Below are 26,754 nucleotides of genomic sequence, written 5' to 3'. Positions count from 1 at the left end.
AGACAAACATGCCCGTAACAAGCATGCATACAAAAAAAACCATATTTTTATGATAAAACTTAAGTTAACTGTAAATTCAATATCAGACATGAACAATTCGCATTCCACATCATTTGAAATACAGGAACTATTAAACATTCCCTTGTGTGTGTTTTGACGCATTTTTAATGACAAATTAAAAAAAATATATCAAAATTATACTTTTTAAAAATATTCTTTAACGTGCAAATTTACCCCTGGTAATAATGAGGTAGTGTTATATAAATTTAAGCAAGATCTCTTATCAGTACTTTTAGTTAAATCACTTCCGGAGTAAAGTGGTCGTCCATAGCTGAATTTTATATATAGGTCACGTGTCGTTTTCTTAAAGTCTTACAAACGTTTTTTGTTATGTAGTGTTTGGTTGCATTTACTACCATATGATTCACATGGAAAAATTCAAATGAAAGCGGGATCTCCAACAACTTGAGTAAGTGTTCAAAATCATCTTAAATGTCAATAATTGCAAATGTACATTATTTAAAAAACCTGTTAGATTTACATTTTTAGCGTATAAGCTTTGAATCAGGCATTGATATCTCGCTGAATGCCTTTTTATAACTTGTTTATGTTTGATAGAATGACATTTATTTCGAATGTTTCAATGTTTTGATCGAAATTAAAACATATATATGTGCTCTTGATAGATAGTTTCAGAGAAAAAGTACGTTTCCATAATATTGAACAAATAAATATGCACACTTTGTGGATTAATTTCATAACTTTCGTTTGCAAAAAGTAGATGGTTTTGAAATGCATTGTCTAATTGAAATAAGCACCATGTATATTTCAGTATAATGCAAACATTCTTTGGGGTCATTTTCTCATTTAATATAAATATAATTCATTTTCAAGCATAGGAAAAAGAACTCCCATTACCTTAAAACATGTATGATTATTCCCCAATCCATCATCTTTTTCCAGAAATGCCACGACGGAAAGTGACAAGAGCTGCCAAAACTAGAAAAACATCAAGGGTGTCTGATGGCAATGACTTGGAAATCTCCAATAAAGCAGAGCGAGAAAAGCTAGAGACTTACCTTCAAGACTTTGACACAAGGGGTAAAGGATTTAAATCAATGCATAAACATTCCTTATCATGTTGTCTATCCGCAATTTGACAACCCACTTATCTTCATCGGATTGCTTATTTTTTAACTTAAATGAAAATTTTTTCATCGCATGAGGATATGATGTAACTGTGGGATGTTTGGTCTTGTTGTTACAGTTGAACGTAAATTACAGAAGTTTGAGCAGATTCGGTCAAATCTATTCCATCAACTAAGATCACTACATCAAACAGAAAAACTAAATCTTGGAAAAACAGTAAGTATATGTAACCTTGTATAAATATGTAAAATTCGTGTAAATTTGAGAAATAAATTCATGAGCGACCCAAATTATACGGATGTAAACTGGTTGGGGCAGTTTACTCTCTAAAATCCCTGAGTTAAAAAAAAGTGTTAACTGTTTTATCTCAGTTTATATAAGTATATACACTTATATGATAGCTATTGATTTCATTCCTTTTACTTTAATTTTCTGCTATTTCATGTAAAAATTTTATACATGATTAGCAGTTTTTCCAATTCATTTGAATAGCTACTTAAAAAAGTGTTTTCATTAAAATCTCCCAATACATATCTGGAAAAGTGTAATTGTGCTCTAAAATGCATATATCTTATTACGTGATGGTTAATTGCGGTCACGTTTTGTATGGACTGAATGTCCTGTAAGACAGCCAATTGAAATATTTCACAAAATAACCATGAATTGTGATTAATTCAATTTCAGGTTCTGGAAATGACACTACTGGACTATGCAGGTATCATGCAAGCTTTATAAATCTATTTATTGAATTAAGATAATCACATAATGATTATTTTTAAAAACTGTATTGTAGTTGCAAGTTTATTTTTCTCTTTTTATTTAATGGAATAGGAATGTCATTAATTGATGTTTTATTTATATTTGAAAAGAATAATGCCAAGTGTTAAATTATCAATTTTTTTGATGAATTCAAATTTTTTAATATGCATGTTTTGCACTTTTATACATGTATTATAAATGGTAATCAATATTCAAAGTGTAAATAAAGCACTTCTAACTATATGATGTTACATTTCCTTTAATATCTACAAAATTTAAAGAATGATAAACTTAAAATTTGTATACAGTATGATATTCTTATTTGATTGGTATTAACTTTAGAATTACTTTTTACTCCTAGCAAAAATAGCAGAATGTGAAACTGAAATAGAAAAAGAAAATGTTGACACCGATGATGCAGAAGTTGAGGAGGAAGATGAGCTTTTTCCTGATGTTCCTGCAAATCTCAGAAGACATTTGTAAGTCATTGCAGACAATAATATCTTATTGTTTGTCCAATTCAAGGAGTAAAGAAATTAATCTCAGGTTGTAGTTTGTATTTTGTATACCTAGCGGTTGACGGATGTATGGATACCAGAGAAAATCTATGTGCCCTGGCTAGACATGGATTTAAACTGGGTTTTTTTTAATTAAAACTTTAATGAGATAAAGCAACTTGCTGATAGCATTCATCATTCAATGATCATTGTGAGTTTATGAATATATGACAGTTCACACAAAACCTAACAGTAGACAGTGCAAGAAGAGAAAAATTACTTCCAAAGTTTATTATTTTAGTTACATAGAAAAATAAGAATAAAATCATTTTGTCTGGTTCTCTACTGGATGTAGGGTTCTCCTGCATGTCATAGGGAAAACGCTTTGTTTGGTTCCTTTCTAAAATTATTTGTTCATTATGCTATGACAATTTTGTAGTTCCCGAGCTAAAACATCACATCTGAGTGTTCAAGATACCATCATGGAAGATGATGTATTCACAGAAAATGCTAACAGAACAAATAAGGTAAAATTTTGCAGATTTGATTTATTTTTGCATTTTTTGATTTTGTAACTAGTTTTTTATTGGACTTTGTATATTGTCAATTTTTAGAAACCCATACCAGATTCAGGATATAAGAGATTTGCATCTGTCAAAAAGTGTATGCCTCCCCCATCCCCAAGCATGCCATTCAAAAGGTACCAGTCATTACTATTTTTAATAAATTAATGATTAACAAGGAAAACCCTGAAAAACCATTCAGAATGATAATGAATTTCCCAATATATGGTAATGCTTGATAAAATATATTTTGAAAATTCAGTGCTACATGTAGCTGTAGAATTAAGTTTATTATGTTTCAGAAAGCTCTGTTTAATAACTGTCTCTCAGTAAAAATTATGATTTTGTATAAATGTAATGTACACATATTAGGATTTGGTGTCATTTTATAAAAAAAACCAAAAAACTTGTATAATGGTAAATTGAAAATGAGCTGTTGATGCTTTGTGGGGATTTTTCCATTTTCACTGTGTATTTATGTATACATGTACATGTGTATTTTTTGAATACAGTCGAATCTTGGGATCAGCACAGAAAAAATTTCAGACCCCAGCAAATCGTACTTTGGCTGATGCAGGATGGTCAAACACACCACTAGTCACCCCCAAATTTGATCCGAGGTAAAAGGAAATAAAAAAGCTTTAAAAAATTGAATTGGTTAATGTTTGGGATTAACTTAAATTTTGCAATGTCATTTTGATTTCTTTAAAAAATGATTTGTTTAAAAATATCTGTTTGGCAATCTAATTACGGTTTTCTGATCCTCAGCCTCAAAGGGTTTTTTCATCATAAAAATGTTATTTATCCTTTAAACTTTATTATTTAAATAAAATAAAAAGATTTTTTTTGATGGTATCCATGCATTTTATGAAGTTATTGCAACTTTGGCCACGATAGATATAATTGAATAAATAGCTTATACAAATTGAGATCAATTTAGAAAAAAAAACGGTTGTACCGGTGGCTCGAATCCCTTGACCTCTATGTAGAATAGTAGGTCTCCGCATATCCACTAAGCCAAGCAGTTCTTAGAATGGATTTGTGTAATATTAACACTTCAAGATTTATTAAATTTGTATTCATAAAAGGCAGATTTATGGTACAAATAAACAAATTCCGGATAATTTAGAGTTATCAAACAATGCTGAGGATCGGAGATACATGTGCTTGTAAAACCACTTCTCTATGATATGCAATACAAAATTTAACAACATCTGATGCGAAGTCATCCCAGGCTCCCATCGCAACCTTTTAAGTATGAATAAACTTAAATATTTCAGATTCAAGCTTCAATTAAAAAGTCTTAAAATAGTTTGATAGCTTTATCTCTTGCAACTCTAATGCTCGGTCGTCTTTTCCTGCCAAGGTTGTGTATGATATCCATACTATCTGGTATTTTTCCATGCATCATGCAAACAACAATAACACTAACTTTGAATCAACACATGCACTTTGTCATGACTTTGTTAACTACAGGGATCATGAAGCACTTTGGGGATTTAGGTTTATTGTTGATTTGAATATGTTTTATTGTGTAAATTACACAAAAGGATTGTTGATAAAGAAACACTTTTATTCAAACTACCAATCAAGATTTTGACAGCATTGATTCCATTGGCTATTTGAAAGGTGGTTCTGAGATGCCCCTGTACAGGCATCTTCCCAAGTCAAGGGTTTCTGATCCGCTCTGCTCTACATAAACCCTTGACCGAAAAGACAACACTTATGCGTACGCCATCTAGTGAGAATACTCATTTTTAAACTTTTGTGACCTCTTGTTCTGACCAATCAGAGAATGCTTTATAAACAGAAACAGTATATCAATATGGCTGCTCCCATGAACAAAATCTAATTCGTAGAAAATATGGATTCACTCGGACTAAAAACCGATATCAGTAAGTCAAATACTTACTAGTCCATCTCAAATTTATTTGACAACGGTTCAACATTGATCAATTCACAATTAACATCATTATTGAAACAACGTTTCTTATTGGATCATGCAAACTTGTATGACAACAACCAGCGTGCAAGGTTTCTAACCCCTCAAACTCTGCCTATTCAGTCAAGGGTTTATGTAGAGCAGAGCGGATCAGAAACCTTTGACTTGGGAAGTTGCTGTACAGGATGTTGTTAGATCTTGTATAGCGAATCGTAGAGGAGTGGTTTTACATATCTAATTTTATTAAGATTTTCTGTTCAACATTCAAAATGTCTCTTTGCCATGTCTAGTTTGATATTTACAGAACAGCAAATTTTTAGCTTCAGATCGATTTACCAACAAGCAAAATTTTAAAATGTATAAAATTTGAAACGTCCATTGATTTCCCAAATGTTCTAAAAGCAACTACCGGTATCTATTACAGGGTCCCTTTGACCCCAGCAGACGCCCGGAGAGCCAAACCTGGAGAAATTCTGATGTCCCTGGATGGAAGTCCAGTGCACAGTAACAGCCACAGCAGAGCTTACAGTTTCAATGTCAAACAAAAAAGAAATGTAAGAAATTAACTCCTTCACAGTTATTATTCTGTGCCTTTCATTTTTCCATTTCAGTGCTACCAGTTTTACTGAATATGACATAATGTTCCAGACCACAACCTTTGGTTTTCTGAATCAATATCACCAAACATAGTGTATTAGCAATTTTAAAAGTTCCCTGGGATATGAAGTTGGTAGGTCACGTGATCAAATCCTGTGAAGCCCAAAGGGCTTCTCAGTATATTGATCACGTACCAACCAATTTCATATCCCATTGAACTTTTTAACAATACTGTTTATTCCTTATAAGACAAATCGTTCAGAACTGTTAAATTTACCAAATATTTAATGTTTACCATAATCCAAGCTGTGAAGCGATAAGTGCTTTCTATGATTATTGTGACGTCATGAAAAAGTTCATACAGAATCTAACATTTTCGTTATTCTATAGGTTCGTATAAGGAAACATATTTGCAAATGTAAATATTAGAATATATTACCGTTATACAGAATGGATTTATCATAATGACAGAGACTCAATGAACAAGTCTTGATGCCCGGTGCAGATTATCAGATGAACTTAACACTTAGTGTTTATTTTTATCTTGTAATATTGATACAACATAGCCCGATGTGCAGTGTGACAAGGATTGTCATTAGCCGTACAGAAAATAATGTCTTTATTTATCTTTAAAAAGAGAGTATATACATCTTGTTTGAGTCAGGTTTATTGTCATTGCATAGTAAATTTGAGTAATTTCTTTATATAAGTAATGAAACAATAGATAAAAAAAAATCATGAAGATATGCAATATGTGCTCTTAATGAACATTGTATAAATGTTCTAAATTTAATAGTACCATTTTAATTTGAACTTGCTTGCTGGAGTACACACTTCATGATACCCATTTTGTAAATGGGTTGATATATTTATTATATTTCTTTTTTATTAGACAACTCATAATATCTAATCTATTTTCGTTTTCAGACGGTCACATTGGATATTCAGCTACCGGAGGAAACAGAAAAATCAGAAATTGAATCACTTCCACATGAAGAAAAATTGACAAAAATGATAAGTGTCTTATCACAAGCATTGAAAGATGCAAAGTCCGGCCAGTGAACTTAGTAAACTGACTCTGTGATGTTTTAAACATTTTGATGATTATTCCTGGTCGTGTATATGGCCTGGTATATGGTGTTTTAGTGTCTGTCATGTCTGTCCTGCATCCATCTGTCTTCTCTCTCTCTGTCACCCTTTCATTTAGAACAGAATACAGCTCTAATCCAAATGAATTATGGATTTTATTTCAATAGGACATAATATGAAAATACATATATGACATTGGACATTGGCTTCACTTTTTCTTATTTCATATTTAGATTAGTTTCCAGGACACTTTTCATGATTTTTTTTAAAATAAAACTTCATGCCAAGCTATATTGGAGAGCTGTTCAACCTTGACATTAAATTTAACCTTGACCTTTCTTGCGACATTGACTTTACTCTATTATATGAAAGGTGTAAAAAGTGTAAAAGGTATTTTTACCAAACATTATTTAATTAAGGAAAACGGGAAATAAAAGATAAATTTATTTTGACACCATAAATTTATTACCAATATGGAACTGTGTAAAGCTACATGCTGTTTCTATGTTGAAATAAAAATGTGCCAGTAGGCAGGACATTCATGTACTATGAACATATTATCAGTTATATATATACTCTGTGAGTTGCAGTTGTTTTTACTTAGGTTCATTTTTTAAACATGCCTTCAATGGAGGATCATTTGTTGATTTTTATCTTGTTGTGATTGGAAATTCCATACCCTCCATCTTTTCATAATAAATACAATTAACACATAAGAAATGCAATAAAATGCAAATTCATCTGCAATGGTTTGTTTTTTTTATAATTTGAGTTTTATTTCTTGTTGGAAATGTTCTTTTTCCTATCATGAACTCTGTTTTTAATATGCATCTTTTTTCACTCGTACAATACAAATATGCTGTACCCATAAATTACTATAAAGAGTGTTTGAATAGATTACTTTTTTCTATTTTGAATTCAAAATGGTTCATGAATATGCAAATTTTTCATGCGCAAAAGGGTATTTTTGAATTGCTGTAATACATGTAACAAAAGAATCGGACAATTCTTATATAAACTTGATACACTTCATGAGAAAACATTTTTAACTCATTTAATTAAAATTATTTTCAATCATTCAACATCTCAAATTTAATACTTTTTTTCAGAGAATAATAGGGAAATACATACCAATAATTTTTAGTATGTCATAGTTACATGTATATCTGTGATAACAGTATACATATATGAATAATGAACAGACTTGAGCCTTTTTACATGTAGTTCTGACAATAAGTATAATCATCAAAAGTTGTCATCGAAGTGCAGATGATTTTCTCTATCAACTGATGTTTTCAAAATATTCCTGAATTCAACAAATTTATGAAAACTTTTGTGTTCATTTTGTTGGATATTTTTAAATACAGGTAATATGAATTGTATGTTTCATTGTAGCAATTTGTTTATGATACCCTCCTATAATTATATTTCATGGAGATTCAGTGAGATAATATATGGGTGAAAATGAATTTTAAGAAACTCAATTTCGAAAGTAAAAAAAAAAAGAATATCATTTTCTGTTGAACGTGACTAGAATAATTAAATTGGTCATATGCATTTGGTTGCGCAAGCATAATTATTTATAGGTCATTTAATTACTATATTATGACTTATTTGTATAACGTATTGAAAAAAGAAATATAAGTATGTTCTAGTACAATAAAAAATAAATAGAGATCAATACTTCCTTTTGTTATTATCATTTATGTGTTTTTGTTGGAACTAAATCACTAACACTTCTAAAGCCTATACTGGTAATTCAATATTTCTGATAGATTAGCTAGTTAAGATAATGACAGCCGAGGTGTTCCGAATTGCACTATGCACTTGAATTACCGCCCTTTGTTCAAGATCTCAGATTCCCGGAAGATTGTTGCTCGTCAACATGGTTGAAGCAAAAAAGGGGTAAAACTGAAAATCATGGTGGGTTAATCAACTTCCTCTTTGTGTCTGTGATATTAATTAGACAAGTAACCCAGAATATTTAGCAAAACACTGGAGTGATATGTCGTATGTATCTGTTATGTTACCCGTGTAACTTCGAAATTTATTGAAGAACGTTGTAACAAAAGTGAAAGATGTCCACCATGGCGTCTGAAGTTGAGATATTCCGTGTCCTCGAAAGAGGTCTGGTTGTCACCATCTTTTTCTCCAAAAGGAAACCTGAGAGGAAAACAATGCAGGTCAAGTTGGAGACCAGGCAACTGGTGTGGATTCGGGCGATGGGTTCTAAACCCGATGGAACGCGTGAGTTTTTTCTGCTTTTTCCTTGTATCACAAAACCTGCAGCTCAAAGTACAACAATGCTTTATTGGTGATTTACACTTATATATCGTGTATTTTATATTATCATTGCATGCATACAAGTGTAATTGTGTTCACAGAATAACTACAGCTGAACAAAACGAGTCAACTTTTTTCTCTCTGATTGTATTTTCTTTTGAGTCATCATTGAACAATGTGGAAAATTTGAAGAAATATGTTGGCCAGTCCTTGCATTTACATGACTCTTCCCTTAGCTCTTGATAATGCATGCTATTACACAACTTTCTATTTTCGCCGTGCTTGCATCTGAAGCTTGATGACCAGTTATCAAAAATCAATGCTATTTGGTTTGTGGTGAGGAAAACCAATTTGATACAACATTGGTTTATTATGATGAAATCTGCTCCCCTCCCTCTTTAACACTGCCACTAGCCCCCAAATACATGTACAAGTATGTTTCATGAACATCAAAGATAATGAAAGGGTCAAGGGATGTTTATATGAAGTGCACCCTGGTTGATTCTCAACTGTTATTGTCAAATATTCTCTGTGTCCTGGTGGTAAGAGTCCCATATCAATAGGGGCTCATAAGATGCATTGGCATCTCGGGCAAAAAGGGAAATTAAAGGACAGATATTTCAGTTGGAATAATTGTTGTGAGAGAATCTCATAAATTAAAAGTATTAAACTTCTTTCTGCTTAAAATTAACAAAATCATAGAGAGTATTGGAAAACCCCATAAACCCCACCATCTCTTCCTGATGTCTTGTGGAATGAATTTGATGCTTTTCACATGTTTCATTTGAAAATTTTTACACTTATAAATATATATAGATATACCGGTTCAGTGTGTTTGTTCTGAATTTGACATTGTTCATGATGACTCCTAATTAACCCATATTCATTGGTAATAAAAGCTAGTATACATCATACTGCTCACAACCTCAAAGCCTTTATAAAAAGCCTTAACTGCCCGGAGCTCCAACCCAGTTTATATTTGTAACAATTTGGTAATGATAGCTATCAAAACTAGTTTAATTTTTGTGGACGTTAAAGTACCAAAAATAAAGATGAATTAAGATCTTGATTAAAATATCATTGAACCAAAATGTTAGAGTGTCTTAGGAAAAAAGTCTATGCATATATAAAATAAAAAAGATCTGCAATCAAATAGCATGTTACATAATACATTACATGATGTACTCATGGTACTTACTGGTAGAAATTTCATGGCCATCAGATACTTTTTGGGGATCATTTTATTATTACTGTAATTGGTATCCAGTGCAATAGACCCACCAGACTTTGTACAGACAATACTATGTAAACATTGAAACCCTCGGAATATGTACAGTAAATTAAGTTTTTGATATAAATCACATAATTTATTTTACCCTTCCGCACCCAGTTTTAAAGAATCTGTGCCTCATCCAATCCACAGCTGTCAAAATTGTGTCACATGTGTACAATGTACTTTTATTACACTATTATAAATGATTCAGAAGATGCCTGAATGCTTCACAATAAGTACCAGCTGGGCTTGTGTGAAAACCGGTAACTCGATGGCCGTTCTAACTGGTACATCTACTTTATTAAACTTATCGTGTACAGAATTTGAGAATTAAAAAAAACTAGACATTCTTTTAGCTGGAACAAGACAGTCCATCTTAATTAGATGTGCATTTATTATCTAAAGTTTTAATTACTTAAAGTAAGGTGTGAACTGATGGATGGGTCTTTATGATGACAGTTCTCTGCATGAACCACCAAAACTTGGGTTTGATGTATGCTTTCCATTTGGCTTCAGATGCATGCATACAGTATGTAACATTTTCCGTTCACTATATATACACATGACTAAGTCCACATAATGAATCGTAAAAAGTCAAAAGATTTTCTTTAACTTTCCATTAAATTTAATAATGCTTTTTTAACAATTTTTCATCAGTTAGTTAACAAGTTTAAAATTCGTTTTAATTTCTTAAAATTTGAAAAAAAAATTCAAAGATGGAGGAGGTTGGTTGATAGAGAGTTGCTAGTTTTATGATGAGTTATTTTCTCACCTCCATGAACACATATTAAAACCCATTCCAAACTGAAAAGATTTTAAATAGTGAAATAAAATTAAAACGTGTGTGGTTTTTCTGGTAAGGAATTACCAGTTCATGCATTGTAATTTGTTGCCAAAGGTATGCCGAATGTGGGATATACTATCAACTGCAAATAATTCACAAACATTTTAAGTGGCACTCTGTAAAATATTTTGACAGTTACCAAGTGTAATCTGACAAATTTAAAAGGAACTTTGAAACACATCTTGAAAATTTCTTTAGACATGTTAGTAATCTGTAAAGTTGAATTATTAAAAGTATTGCAATTTCATGTTGATCAGCTTAATGTAATGGTGTTTAATGTTGAGTAATGTAGCAATACACAAATATATCTGGCTCCAATGTCCCCAACTTTCCTCAAGTCAATACTCAGCCTCAAGTCTGAGTTTTGAACTCAGATGAATGCTCTTTTCTTTATAAAGTAGTTGAGTTGAGGACCGAGTTGAATGATTTGAAAACTTTGGTGACAGCAGGGCCAGAACCCATAACCATTGACATTAAAAATTGACATAATTTTTATATGCAAAATGCCTCATCACATCTTTGATCTAATTGAAGTATACATATATGTTAAAAGTTCATTCCCATTTGTATGAAAGGACTGTCCATCCAAAGATATGTCTGTCCACATTTTGACCCAAACCCTACCCTCCCCCCCCAAGAAAATAATATTTAGTGCCAAACAAATGTCTTGAGGAAAAAACAACCTCACTATCTCTATGTTCAGGAGCACTTGCAATGTACAGAAAGAAGAAACCAATATGAAAACATGGTCTTTTAAGAGAATTTTTTTTTTTTTTTTCAGTGAACCTTCGAGAAGTTCGTGAAGTGAGAGATGGAAAGAACAGTAAAGACTTTGACCGCTGGCCAGAGGAAGCCAGGAAATATGACCCGTCCGTCTGCTTTGTCATTTTGTATGGAAACGACTTTAAACTCAAAACTTTGTCTGTTGCTGGTAAGTCGCCACCATAATCATATTTATCAAAACTTATAAATTTTTTGTTTTCAGTTCTTAACTAATACATTAGCTTGTTTTTATTCACTCTCCCCCCTCCCCCACCCCCTCCCATCCCCCCTCCTTTCCCCCTTCCACCTTCCACCTTCTAATTTACACATGAACTACATTGATGATAAAGCAAAATAAACTATTGAAATATTATAGCTTTTGGAATGTTTAATTTTTGTGTGTCATTTCATTTGTATGCATTGCATGAAGTGAACACCCAATCATAAGGAAACTGTATTTTGTTGCAATATGCATATGTGACAATGTGTGACCTTGTAGATGTGATAAATGTCACAGGAAACTGACACATGAGTTGGTGGCAACTGTTCAGGGACTGTTCTATTAGTGTGGTCCATCCTCACATTGGCTGCACTGTTACTAAGCAGGGCTAGGATAGGCTTGGCGTTTGGCAGCAGGGATTGTTAAATGCTAATGATTATTGTGTGGCCTCTGATAGCTTTTAGTTATCCAGAAGATTATCTGCTAGATAACTACTGGAGACTATTGGGTTTAGAGAAATTACCATTGTGAAAGTTCTGTGATGTTTATGATTATTTTTTTATATTATTAAAAACGGCTTTTGACCAAAAAGAGTCAATTTATACTCAAGTGCATGTAATTGTTCAATTCCAGGATGAGTGCATGATTATGAATGACTATCATTTTACCCGTAATCGTATTGATTTTAGAATTTATATCATGTCAGATGTGGTAGTTGTTGAGTTTTAATAAAATTTCATTTTACTGAGCTAAAAAAAAGACAACCACAGGGATTTAAATGCACAGAATTGTGTCACATGCATACATGTATGTTGTTAGTTGTGAATGAAGGTCACAATATATGTCATTTGCATAAAACCACGACTAATTTCCTGAAAGATGACATTTTGAGTTTGCATTTCTATTGAAAATTTCCTCTGGAATCGAGTGAAGGCAAGTCTCCAGGGCCACAACTGGCAGTCCTAATACTTTATTACTAGTGACCCAGTTTTCCTTCACTCAAGGGGATAGAAAATCATATGACCTAGTTTCAGCAAAAATCCAAAGGGAAGGACACCCAAGTTATTATAATAATTATGTCAGTGAATGGAAAATATTTTTTGTTGTTGATTATTAAACAGAACCTAGATCAGACTTATGCCAATATGAATTTATCATCAGTAATTACTCTGCCCCTTAAAATTGTCAAGTCTAGCTCTTAATACTGTCAAATATTGAAGATAAATTTTACAATAGAAGACTTCATGTCACCCCATGTTTACATTATGTATATGGTCTTATAAGTCATCAAAGTGCAATGATACTTAGACTAAACAGACCTTCACTTTATCATCAAAAGAAGTTTACTTAGCAGCAATGTTCCACCTGGCTTTGGTGTTTTTAGGAAATTTATCATAGATGCACATGTATCATTGGGCAGATAGGCAGAAGGGGGAAAATTGCTTTGATAACAGACTTCTGCACTAATTTAGAAATGCAATGCTTTACAGTGCAGAAATCTTGGTCAATAACTGCGCATACATTAAGTAACAAACAAGAAACAATATTAAGTTGGTCTTTTGATGGATCTTCCCTGTGTACAAGGTTTATCTGGGTTCGCTGTATAGGGACACTTCAGTATGAGATAGTTGTATTTGCTGTATCATTATTAATAAGATAAAACAGAAAAATATCTAGGCATGCTCTAGAGACAAACTGACAACAGGTTGTGATCTGCCAAATTTGTGTCAAATTGCCCATTTTTTTTTTTATGTGTGTGTGTGTGAAAAGTATAGAAACCAGGAAGCAAAAATGGGAAATTTAACCGAAAAATTTACTTCCATGTACCTTGTCGGAATAATTTGCTTTGAGAAAATAATTAAATGTCGATTCAACTACATGTAGCTACTGTCAGGATCATATTGCTCCGTCAAGAGAATTTAAGATGCCTCTTGTCTAGATGCGACAAGTTTGACATAGTTTTAACAGAGATGTAATTGATATGACTCTATTTAAACATGTTAAATGGAAGAAAGCATTTGAAGAATTTGATGATAATTGAAATCCTGTTAGAGGAAAAACAAAGTGACATACATATTTGCTTGACTTTGATAAAGTTTCCCACTTTAAAAAGGAGATGCTTCTTGTTTGCATATTATATAGATGTGCATACTAGAATGTGAACTTGAGTACACCTGTTGCACATACAAATTGATATGCATGTTTGTTGTAAGATTGATATGCTGTAGGTTATAATGTCATTGATACGATTTTAAATTTAAAAAAAAAAACAGGTTAAAAATACATAACAACAAGTCAGTAACTATTGATAGATATTATCATTATATATCCTGTGTCATATAGGACATTGATAAATTTTGAATTTTAAAAAAAGATGAGGGAGCCAGGAGAACAGTCTACCTACATCAACCCTCAGTCCCTCATCTGCACCCCCCCCCCCCCCCCCCCCCACCACCACCACCACACACACAAAAAAAAAAGATTTTGTGAGTCAGAGGTATTTACTATGGAAATTTTTGAAGTCTAGCCATAAAGATTGATGGTGAATCCAAATTAACCAGTTACTGTGCATGCATGGACATTGTGGTCTTTAATGCCTAGAGGCATAATTCAACAAAGTTTGGAACCCAGTAGCATTGGAATGTGATGTCTTTCATTGATGCTATGGACGGCAGTATTGATTGCCAGATATTGGAGGATTATTGATTTCTGGTAGATTTTCTGGCTTAACTGTGGATTGTTTATTGGAGATAAAATAAAAAATGCACCTTGTGGCCTAGATTTCTGGAGAGCACTCACAAAATTTGTGTAGTTCTAACAGGACAGGATAAATATGTGGGTCCCAGTGGGTGACAATTATGCTTTCAATTTTCTAATGTTATGATGCTGTAATGAAAGCTAATTCTGGGTAATGATTTTGCAAGCGCTCTTACCAAACAATTGGTCGATTAGGGTGTTATAATCATGAAACAGGAGATTAAAAGCTGTGAAAAAAAAATCTTTTTTCTTCTTTTCTTTTTTTCTTTTTTTTTTTATATAATTTTTGGGCTTGGAAAATAGTGATTGGGATTGCAATTACCTGTCATGTTGTCATTGAAGACCTCTCAGTCTCCACCAGCTAGATTAGATTTCCTTCCTTTGGCCAGTAGAATTTTGTAATCGAAAGGCATTAAAAGTTCATTTCTCAGGTTTTGTGTTGTTTTGGATCAGACCATCAAAGGCAGAAATTGAGGGTTAACCACCCATGATGGCATCCTGGTTGGAAAATCAAAACGAGGTGTTTAAGATTATGTTACAAGTTTTGGGTTCAAACCAGGCTTTGATATGGGTCTTTACTTGTACTATTACTATTGGGTGATAAAAGATATAGAGGTGAAAAAATTTCCATTATAGACATGTAATATATATCTATTCTAAATTCTAAATGCATGAATACAAACATTGAACACATAGAGGTTACTTAGGATAAAACTTAGTTAACAAATCTAAATACAATGTACCGGTACATGTATCAATCATTTGGAACTGACACATCTACTAGATATCAGATTTTGATTACAATTCTGAAACATTAAAATTCAATTTGGTTAGGTGGATAATCTGACAAACCATATTTGTGATATTTGTGACACTTTGGTTGAGTACAATCGTAAAGTAGTTACGGTAATCAATTGTTAATGACTAATGACTTCATCTTGTACAGTGTATTTTGATTGTTGTATTAATATATCAATTTTTTTCACAGCTGTAAATGCAGATGAGTTCCAGATCTGGAAGTTGGGGCTCCAGAAGCTGGAGAGAAGTGCTAAAGAGGCTCCATATCAGCTTCAGCTGGAGAGGTGAGAGAGAGAGAGAGAGAGAGAGAGAGAGAGAGAGAGAGAGAGAGAGAGAGAGAGAATTGTATAAATGAAAGATAAAAATCTGAGAGAAAGAAGGTGCATACCATGTCCTTTGTATAGAATAAATGGAGGTAGAGATAATTCATTCTCAAGGAATTTTTTGAAAAATTATAACATTAAGGGTATTACATGTTTTGTACTAGCTCCAAAGCTTTTTTGTTATCATATAGCTGTTGGTTTTTTTTTTTAAGGGTAATCATAAGAATTAAAACTTATGTTTGGATATTGTCGTTTCAGATGGCTGCGGCGAGAATTTTACCTCATGGAGAAACAGGGAGCTGATGCGTAAGTCCCCATCATCTTTGTACAGAACTAAGTTCTCAGCTACGTGAAAGTACAACAATTTTAGACTGTACAAACTATAATAATAATACTATGTAGAAGATTAGAAGTACACATTTAAAATCTTTGCATCAAGTACCCTTAAGAAAGCCCATATATACAGAGGCCCGATTTACTGCTGAAGTTGTGAGGTGCATATAAAACTAAAGTGGAGGGCACTTACAAGATGGTGGCATTGTTCTCACTTAGCAGTGATAAATATAAATGTTGAAAACCTTGTCCACTTTTACTTAAAGGAGGAAATCACTCATGTCTTGACTTATCAACATGCAGAATTAATCTGATATAAAATAATAATATAAAAAGTAATTGTACCAGCTAATGTCAGACATTCCAAATTAGCAGTATTGACCATGGCTCAAACTTATATGCAGAACTCATAAGTCATCATAGTTTTCCGCAGTCTTTCAGTGTGTACATTGGAGAAGACTAATTCCTAACCCTAGTACTAGTAGCTAAGAAGTCATAAATCTGTATGAATATCAAATTCAGTATACCAGTACTGTATGCTTACTTAAATAAAATGTATTTATCATTATAGGGTTACCCTGAAAAATGTCAAGGCGTGGATGCCAAGAATAAACTACAAAACAACAACTAATAAATTACGGGAAAAATTTCAGGTGAGTATGTGGGAATTAAGGACCATGGGTGTCTGATGTTGGCTAGTCCACTCATTATATAAGCATGGCTAACAACGAGGTCTCCTGTTTGCCCCTGTGGTAAAATAATTGGTTTGCCAACATTTTCAAATTGCTGTGCAAGAAACTTGCAATTGATCCTTCTTTTCTGGCCCTTCATTAAAAAATAGATGTTGGTATAGTAAAATTATAGCCTCCAAATTCAGATATTCAATAGCAATCAAAAATGGTCTGAATTAACAGCTCTTCTCGGACAGTGTTGAAAGGGACGTTCAACAAACATTGTATAGGTTGGATTGAGAAGGGGTGGGGTGGGAAAGGAAAGAGGAGTGGAGGCTATGCAAGCTCACATTGACAAAAATAAGCAACTCTGTATGTTATTTTGTTGATGGAACTGAGTCCATTGGGGATGGGATACTTTTGTTTAGAGTTAAAAAGTAATGCAGTGTTTCCTACAAGTAAAATTGACTAAAGTAAGTTAGATCTGTTGAGTTATACTTTGGCTGTGTTCTGGGTGACCAATTTGTAGTTTTCTCCATGACATTGCTGATGATAATTATAATTTATATTGTGATTAATATTATGTACCTTGCATTATTATTATTATGATAAATTATTCATGTCCAAAAAATGCTCAACATTGGAGCCAGGCACACAAATGGAATAGGAAGAAGATTAAATAGTTCAAACTGATACCGGTACTCATGGTATAACATTTCTAGTTGGTTTCTTTGAATTTGTAGGAAGTTTCCAGAAATGATGATCAGCTTTCCTATGAAGGATTCGCATCTTTGTTTCACAAACTCGTACACGTCCCCGAGGTAAGGGATCTGTTCAATGGTCATCTTTACAAAGCTATTTAAAGAATACAATAATGGGCACTTGTTATAGAATAACAGTTACTGTTTTGGAAAGTTAAAACTAAATTTTCATGCAAATTTTATATTAGAGTTGTCATCTTTAAGTATGATGAAATATTTCAAATTGTAACCCATGTTAATTTGATTATGTAACATAAAGTGCATAATACTTGTACATTGTAATACATATAGTTTATCTATAATAATTTATTATACATGTACCTTTAAATTTATGTTCATACTGATAAACAGTTGGAAATTCAGAGTGAAAATTATCTTCTTTTTTTTCTTTTAGATTATTACAAATTATGTTGTCGATTACTGTGGTGAGAACAGTGGTGAAAGGTAATGAGAATTCAGATATGTAGTGCATGATGTGGGCAGGTAATTTTGTTAACTAATTGATGTCAAGGTCACGGAAGCAGTAAAGTTACCACAGATAACCACTTTGTTCCAGTGTTTGATGGAACTGCATGTTTAAGTTCAGTTTTGTAGAAGTTGAACCAGGATCAACTGGCTTCAGAATCTTAGGCTTTTGTTGAAATTTCAATCATTCATAAAATCAATACATATTTTTTTTCAACATATATACATTTCAAATCGGTAGCCACTTACTTTGTGTTCATAATTTTAAATTGATGAATATGAACTGTTAAATTCTTACATTTCTGTTTTCATACAAGTTGTAAAGTTACAATTCTGTACAGAAATAAAATTACGTTACCATTTTTCTGCAATGCCCGCTACTTTAATATCCTGTTAAGGGGCATGGTCACGATTTTGGTCAAATTCTATTTTCATGTTTTTATCATTTACAATGCTTTAGAAATGCATTTCTAATGATCAAATAAAATTTGAGTCATTCGTAGAGTTATTAACAAGATACAGGGCTCACAATTCTTTGTCATGTAACACAAACATGTGCGCTGTTTTTGTCATTATTAGGTTCAATTTACTAGTAAAAAATCTTTTTCCAACTTATTTGTCTATCTTTTTATTTATTTTAAGCATTGATACACAGTTCCTAACATATAACACATTCATTTTAGATTTTAAATTGAAATTTTTTACTTCAGCGTTCAAAATGTAAACAAATGCTTTGTTTACATACTGAAGAATTTCAAGCCTTGTAACTCGCTTTTAACTCACCAAATGACACTCAAATTTCGGTTCATGCCCCTTTAAAACAATCTAAGAATGTGGTTTTATCATTCAGTTAAAGAAAAGTAGTTCCAATAAGACTGCTTCATATTCAAGCTTTCATGAAAATTACATATAATTTGATGTATAAATTTGTATGTCTGATATTTCAGAGTCATCATGCCAGACGAGTTTAAAAAATTCCTTTTAGAAGAACAAAAGGTATAAATTCCTCCATTAAAATCTGTATTTTCTCAGTTACATCTAATTTTCCTTTTATTTCTTATGAAGAAATTGTGTGTTAACGTTTATATCTCAAGGGTTTTTTATCCCCTCGTACAACTTATTGCGAGGGGGATATAGCATCGCTCCTGTGCGTGTGTGTGTGTATGTATTTAATATGTGTTTCCATTGTCAGCTCTTTAGCAAAATTCCAAGAAAAACCCTCAAAGGAATATTCATCAAACTTTGTACACTTCTTTGGCATGGTAAAAGGACAACCCCTATTGATTTTCAAGTCAAATTGATTCAATATTTTTTTAATTATCATAAAAAAGCGAAGTTAAAACATGAATTTTATGTACGACTTGACAATAATTTTATGTACGACCTTAAGTAAATAGCTACCGTATACTGTTCAAATCAACAACTTGATATATTTGGGATTTTAATTCTCTCAAGGTTAAAAAAAACCCAAACGTTTTGTAGTATTGGAGGGTTAGAAGATTGCCCATAGGTAAAAACTGAAGCGGGCAAGAAATTGAAGTCATGCGATTGACATTGAAACAAGCAGTCGACTTTCGGACAAATTTTCCCATATTACTTTCAATAGAACTAGTCCAAAATTCAGAGGAGACATTGACGGATATCGTACATTTATCAAGCGAAGATTGTTTCATATTTAATTTAATAATAGCTATGGGTTGACATACCACAAGCAACTAGTCAATACTACAGATCGCTAGATCTTCAGCAACATTTCATAATATATACAGATCGTTTATGTATGCTTCTATAAAAATGAATGTCACTTAATGAATCAAAATTATTTAACTTTAAAGTATATGTGTACGTGCGTTGAGTTTTTGCTAGGAATAGGAAAACTGTGCAACCACGTACATGTAACCCCCCCCCCCCTCACCAAAATTATACACCACAAACCTTTGGGATTAGGATAAAATAAATATTATGAATTCAAAGTGGTTTTCAGAAATACTTGTGTCATAATTATTTTGATCTGATAAAATTTGATCTGTAAAATTTACATGTATTTTCCTAAATGATGCATTTCCCCCTACAACAAGTCATGTCGCGAAGGGATGCTCCGTTCGCGTGCCCTTGTTGATTTTTTTTTTAATTGAAATGTTCAGTATGGTAGACTTTTTATTATGAATTGTTGATTTGTAGGAAAAAGTTGCAGAAAACATGGGTAATGTGAAAAACTTAATGGTGAAATTCCTTGAGGACCCCATGAGGCACAGAGGAAATGTGTACTTCACAGACATGGAGGTTAGATTACATTTTCTGTATCATGATGTTTTATTTTCCACATCTACATGTACAGTAAGAACACATGTTTTTGTTGATTTTTATCAAGTTAATATATAATTTTTTTTGGAAAGGGGGGGGGGGGGGGGTAATGGGAGTGCAAATTCCCAACTTCATTGGAGTTCTCAAAGGGTACTGTAATATTTCAGTTGTTTTTAATGGGTTCGTTCTTTGTTCCAGTTTGAGGATTATTTATTTTCTAAAGACAACCAGGTTTGGGACACTCAGTATGACAAGGTATATCAGGACATGGCACACCCTCTCGCCCACTACTGGATTGCCTCCTCACACAATACGTAAGTTTCACGTCACTGCTTGTACATTATACTGAACAATTCGCCTTTTAATAACTGACAAGTTTAGTATGGTTTTAGTCTATGAAAGTTCAGAGAATGTTTCTTAGTGGACGCATATTTCAATTGAAAATTTTGGTTTGGGGATTGTAGTTTTATTCAAAACTATGTTCTTGCAATGTTTTAAAATCAAAGATTTTTTTTTTCCATAATTTTTACTTGTAGTATGGATACTTGCAGCCATCAATAAGGTTTTATAAATAAAAATAGGAAAGACAAAGTAATTTTACCCAATTGATACCTCGTAGGGTGATAATCATTTTGAAAAAAAAAAAAATCACATTTCAGCAAAATTAATCTTGTTCAAAGAAAATTGTAAATTATGCATAAACAGAAGTGTTTACAACAATATTTAGATGAATAGAAGATGTAAAAGAATACTGAAATGAATCTATAAATATTACTGTCAGGTTTGTTATTTACTGTGTCATGTCATTTTCAGATATCTAACTGGGGACCAGATATCTAGCGAGTCCTCTGTAGAGGCGTACGTCCGGGTCCTTCGCATGGGTTGTAGGTGTATTGAATGTAAGTGTTGAATTTCATGGTCAAAAATAAAAATGTAAAAAAGAATCATCATTGTACTTGATTTGGGCATGTACAGGGTGTCCCAGAATATCTGATACCATTTACTCTATAAATAACTTTTGATTACATTTATCTTACAAAAAGTCAAACGCATTTTCATAAATGTATAGAATATAAATTTTCACTCAGCAAAATTCACAAACATTCACAAGTGTTTCAAAAACTGAGCATTGTTTATAAAACCACAACAAGAATGAGAATGTGTCCAAATGACATCCTTTTTATCAATAACAGCGTCAGTTGTAATTAAATTTCTCACAACATCCTCTTTGTACATATCCCATTTTCTCAAATCTTCTCACTATTTAAAGAATATGTTACTTGTTGAGTTGTTTTCCCCAGGATATTCTTTTTTCATTATTCGTGCAACTATATATAGCAATCTTGAAAAAAATTCAATTCAACCAAAGAAATATGATGCAACTCTGTGACATCATAAATCCATGAAAAGCACGTTTTTCTTTCAAAAATGTTTTTCGGAAAAAGAATTTACCATTTTACTTTTTATTCGAGTTACGATTTACAAGGTTTGGCTAAACATTATTTAATTTATATGAATTTCAAATGTTATCAGATATTCTGGGACACCCTGTACATTTACAATGCAATGAACAAAGCAGGCAGGCTCAGTATTCAGTTGGTGTGTTATAGGACGAACAATATCCCCCCAAAAAAATTCCTCAATTGTGTATATTTAATGTCAGAAGTTACTTTTATAATGTATGTATTGTTCATTCTTCCTTTTTTCCCAGTGGACTGTTGGGATGGACCCGATGGATACCCCAGTATATACCACGGTCACACGCTCACCTCCAAAATCAAGTTCCTTGATGTCTTACGTGCCATTAAAGACCACGCTTGGGTGGCCTCAGAGTGAGTCCAATAAATCAGACTGTACATGTTTTATGCATCTAGGTGATGTGTACATGTACCCATGTGAATTCACTCCTTTCTTTTAGTTGAAAATTAAATTTTTGGACTATTCTTCAACTAAATTTTGGACTATTCATTTTAATTGATGGTGTAATGAAACTACGTGTTTAAAATGTTATTTTGTTTGTTGTTGTTTTTTTTAAATACATGTAGATTTTTATTCTTTGCGTGTTTACTTTACAGCTACCCCCTGATTTTATCACTAGAGAACCACTGTGGCTTAGGACAGCAAAGAAACATGGCTATGGCTTTCAGAGATACATTTGGCAGTGAGTATTTTGGAAGCATCGGGAAATTGTTTTTATCCTTGGTGTTAAAGAAATCATAACACCCTCCACAACTTTTCCTGTTTATCAGATGACTTTATTTTGCATTTTTACATATCCTCAATTGAGTCAGTGTGATTTCTATGTAAATAACTCTGATTAAAATAATTGTTTTTGAAATGTATGTTAATTTTCCCTTTCAAGTAAATGCCGTATTGGTTTTATACAACTGAATGTTTTAAAATACGTTTTCAAGGACATACATGTACATGTACCTGCAAATTTACATGTAATTGGACTGTTTGAAATGGCCTCTAAGATTTTTTTTACTTGATTGCAGGTGAACTTTTGATTGAGCCAGTAGATGGAGATTTTAAAAAGCTGCCATCTCCAGAACAGTTAAGGAGAAAAGTCATTCTCAAGGTAATACTATACGTGCAATCAAATAATATTTGGTCACTATGTCAAGGTACATATACAATGTATTTTCAAATCTTTGAAGGGAAGTGAATAGAACAATTATTTTTTCCGTTAGTTAGGATTTTTTGTATATAAACTATTGTTTGTTGTCCCTAAATGTATGTATCTAAAATTCTTATGATTAATAAAGGTAAGATGAATTTTATCCTTGAAAGTATGAGGTTGAATTGGCTGTTAATTTATAGCACAAGAAGCTTCCGAGTGAAGGCAGGAGTGCTGAGCTGGTGGAGGTGAGAGTGGATGATGGTAAGATACTTCCTGTTTTATTTATATACATGTTTGTCTAATTAGATTAGTTAGTTACATGGGAATTATTGATGAACCATTGTGGCCAGTACTTGTAATGTTATGTTTTATAAGCCCTATGTTTTTGGTGTCCTGTGATAAATGAATGAGAAGTTTGATTATCTATTTGAAATCTACTGTATAGCCAATCAAATTGCAAGTTTGCAAATCATTATGGCATGTTCAAGTACATGTATTGCAGACTCAGATATCTACGAATTATATGGCTGGATAAAAACTGAGGTGAAGAGTTGTGTGAGATTGTACTGTAAGATAGAGATTTTGTTTACATCAACACCTAATTCTTTTCATGACAGTGACAAGAGATGGCGATGTGTCAAATTCAGTCAGGACTGGTGTCATGTACTTAGAAGACCCAATAGAACATGTGAGTCAGATTTAGCAATTTTCTCTTCAAAGAATTAATTACATTGTACATAATTATTCCAAATTCAATTATTACTAGTTGTTTTTTTTTAATAATTTTAATAATAAATACTGCATCTTACTTTTTTTTACTAATCAAAAATTGAAGATAAATTGAAGTGTTAACAAAACCTTGAATGAGGAGCTAAACAATTCATAAGATTTCTTTGTGGTGTCTATCTGTCGAATGCATACATTTGGCTCTGTATTGTAGCAATGGCACCCCCATTTCTTTGTGCTGACCCCAATAAGAATGTTCTGGACCAAAGAGACGACTCAGAGTGACGACGAGGAAGAGCCGGATGACAATGCTCCACCAGAGGTATGAGCATAAAATAGGAAAACATACATGCTGCCCCAGCATAGGAATAGAAGTATAGGAGGTTTAAAACTAAGGAAGCATAACTCTTGTATAACATCTAAAGTGAGGAAGGTACCGGATATTGAAAGTATGAAAACTTAAACTTAAGTAAAATGCTTCAGCAATGGAAGTATTAGACCTGTCATTGACTAACACCTGTAATATCACAATTTCTCGGTTTTATAAAATCAAATGATCTTGCATGGAATGTTATATTTAGAAATACACACGTCGTAAATGAACTTCAAGGTACAAGGCACTCTAGATGTACATAAAAAAGATTATTATTGATTTATTTTATTTTTCTGTTTGTGTAAATTTATGTGCACTTTCTCAAGCTCTCTTCTACTACATGTATGATCTTTTTCATTTGAATTTCAATCCCTGTGAATTTCAGGTGTGAGAATTTGCTTGTTTTGTATTTTCATGTGAAAACTAGATATTCAATACTGATAGTTGAGAAAAATTCCCTTGTATAAAGATTGCATGCACTGGTAGTTAGTATTTCTTTGTTGTATGTGTGCAGCGCATACCTGTATTTTGTTTTATTATCATCAAATATGCATACAGTTCCAATGAACAAACAGACAAAGATCATTATCTGTAAGATTGTCTGCATGAATTCCATTTCAGGGAGGGAAAAAGAAGGTGACATTGGGTGTGTTCTTGCTTGTCCAACAACAATGTATAAAACCAGCACTCCAGTTCTAAAATCAGTCATTTCAAACAAAAGAAAAATACATATTATATTCTCCCTATTACTGTAGGTGCGTTAGACCCTTCATTGTATAAGCACACTGAAACCCCCACCACAACCCCTCACCCAGGGGAATCAATACACTCACTCCAGTTGGTTATTTTTGTTGAGAAATAAGGACCTCCCTCTCAAAACTGTTTGAAAAATGAAAAATAAAATACTATGATACATTGATTTTCAATATAGTTTGTTAAAATTGAAGACAGGAATGATACACTGATAAATCAAAACAAGGAAAATCAAGATTGGTTTTTATCATGTTTGTTATGTCAATCAAAATAAAATCAAATATGCACTGAGTCATCAAAAAACCAGACACCTTTTGCTATTTCTGAGTGCTAGGTTCACCAGATAGGGAGAATATAGTAAAAATTTACAGTATACTAGAACCCAAAACTTTCAAATTTTTGAAAGTTTTGCTATAAATTAAATTGTTTTACAGTGTTTATAAATATTTGATTTACGTATATATAGCAATATCTTTAAATGAAATATATCAAATACAGTAAAACACGGTTATAGCGAACACGCTTATAATGAATTGACGCTTACAGCGAAGTGAATTTCATTCCCCAAGTCTCTATTTCATGTTGTAAACTTGACGGATATAACGAATTACGCTTATAACGAAGTGAAATTGGCCGTCTCTGGGACTACGTTATAAGCGTGTTTTACTGTATGATGACTGCTAGAACTGGTGTCTGATTGTGCTGTGTAGTTGTACTGTGTAATTGTTGACATTGTTTCTTTAAGGTAAACAGATTGCCATCACAATGTTTTTAAGGGATTTTCAAAAAAAAAAAATTATTTATATTCATGTATTTTAAATCATTGAGTTAACATTTGGGTTGTTATTTTATTACCTAAAAAAATAAGTTACATATTTTCACTGTTTTGAATGAAATTGGTTATCAAATACTTCATTATGTTACAAATTAATAGTGGCCTATCTGTCTATCATACTGATGCAATTAGCTTGTCTATTGTCTACACTCTATACAGCTGAAAACCTAACCAATGTTTGTGTGTTTGCTGTAAATTTGAACTTCTGTCCTGGCTAATGGAAGAAGCTGACTAATGGTAGAAGTCTTTCTTTACAACGAATGAACCTTACACTTTTGTCCAACACAAAGTTTTCACATATCACACACACCAACATTTAAAATCCCTACATGTCATACTGTAATTAAAAACCACAAATCTTTCAGTTTTCTTCATGATGTATTAAAAATGAAAAGATTTATTATACACTAAGTACATGTAGTTGTGATTTGGCTTGAGCTTAAACCGTACCTAAACGATGTTTTTGATATTTTTCAAGAACAAACTTGACGTCCAAAATTTGCAAACTTGATCATGCAAAATAATGATTGTGAAAAAGCTTTGAAATTCTTGTTTTCTACAACATTATCAGCTCCTTATGCTAGATTTAGAATTGAAATGAAAGAAGCTCTTTTTTTATACACATGTATAAATTAACATAAGCGAGTTTACGGGTAGTTTGCATGTAGAAAAGAAAATCACCAACAATTTTAATTTATGCAAAAGTTATGTATAACAGTACTTGAATTGGTCCTTTAGTGTTTTCATCTTCTGAGGTCATCTTTTGCAGGTGGGGGATAGACCTCAGGATGAGCTGCACTTTGGAGAGAAGTGGTTCCACGGGAAGCTGGAGGGGGGTCGGAGGACAGCCATTGAACTCTTGAACGAGTACAGTTACCTAGGGGACGGCACTTTCCTGGTCAGGGAGAGCGATACATTCATCGGGGACTTCTCCCTCTCATTTTGGTAAAGTTTCCAATGTTAAAAGAATGCATATCCTGTGACATTTGAATATGGATTTTGTATGTCATTTTGGTGAAGCTTCTGATGTTTAAATAATACATATTCATTGGAG

General features: G+C 32.6%; 2 protein-coding genes across 9 annotated transcripts in view; both read left to right on the top strand.

Moving 5' to 3' along the window:
- Nucleotides 1-339: 339 nt before the first annotated feature.
- On the top strand, nt 340-8,284 carry LOC105340714 (borealin). Its single transcript, XM_011446892.4, has 10 exons — nt 340-469; nt 964-1,101; nt 1,268-1,365; nt 1,834-1,864; nt 2,270-2,387; nt 2,845-2,932; nt 3,020-3,105; nt 3,481-3,588; nt 5,335-5,464; nt 6,435-8,284. Exons 2-10 carry the CDS (start codon nt 966-968, stop codon nt 6,567-6,569), a joined length of 930 nt encoding a protein of 309 aa, XP_011445194.2. The 5' UTR covers nt 340-469; nt 964-965; the 3' UTR covers nt 6,570-8,284.
- Nucleotides 8,285-8,438: 154 nt separating this feature from the next.
- LOC105340725 (1-phosphatidylinositol 4,5-bisphosphate phosphodiesterase gamma-1) overlaps nt 8,439-26,754 on the top strand; it is a 32,848-nt gene continuing 14,532 nt past the window's right edge. For 7 of the 8 annotated variants that reach the window (XM_066079086.1, XM_066079088.1, XM_066079089.1 and 4 more), the window contains exons 1-19: nt 8,439-8,843; nt 11,778-11,927; nt 15,724-15,817; nt 16,115-16,162; nt 16,761-16,842; nt 17,604-17,681; nt 18,016-18,065; nt 19,034-19,082; nt 20,268-20,369; nt 20,589-20,704; nt 21,204-21,289; nt 22,102-22,222; nt 22,466-22,551; nt 22,889-22,971; nt 23,214-23,274; nt 23,631-23,701; nt 23,954-24,061; nt 24,734-24,748; nt 26,470-26,645. In XM_066079086.1, coding sequence (XP_065935158.1) covers nt 8,675-8,843; nt 11,778-11,927; nt 15,724-15,817; nt 16,115-16,162; nt 16,761-16,842; nt 17,604-17,681; nt 18,016-18,065; nt 19,034-19,082; nt 20,268-20,369; nt 20,589-20,704; nt 21,204-21,289; nt 22,102-22,222; nt 22,466-22,551; nt 22,889-22,971; nt 23,214-23,274; nt 23,631-23,701; nt 23,954-24,061; nt 24,734-24,748; nt 26,470-26,645 — 1,745 coding nt within the window. In that variant the 5' untranslated portion in view covers nt 8,439-8,674. The remainder of the gene's footprint in view (nt 8,844-11,777; nt 11,928-15,723; nt 15,818-16,114; nt 16,163-16,760; nt 16,843-17,603; nt 17,682-18,015; nt 18,066-19,033; nt 19,083-20,267; nt 20,370-20,588; nt 20,705-21,203; nt 21,290-22,101; nt 22,223-22,465; nt 22,552-22,888; nt 22,972-23,213; nt 23,275-23,630; nt 23,702-23,953; nt 24,062-24,733; nt 24,749-26,469; nt 26,646-26,754) is intronic. The other variant, XM_066079087.1, reaches the window with a different exon arrangement.

The sequence above is a fragment of the Magallana gigas genome, chromosome 3 (assembly GCF_963853765.1).
Source record: "Magallana gigas chromosome 3, xbMagGiga1.1, whole genome shotgun sequence".
Taxonomy (NCBI): domain Eukaryota; kingdom Metazoa; phylum Mollusca; class Bivalvia; order Ostreida; family Ostreidae; genus Magallana; species Magallana gigas.
This window is presented reverse-complemented; position numbering and strand designations above follow the sequence as displayed.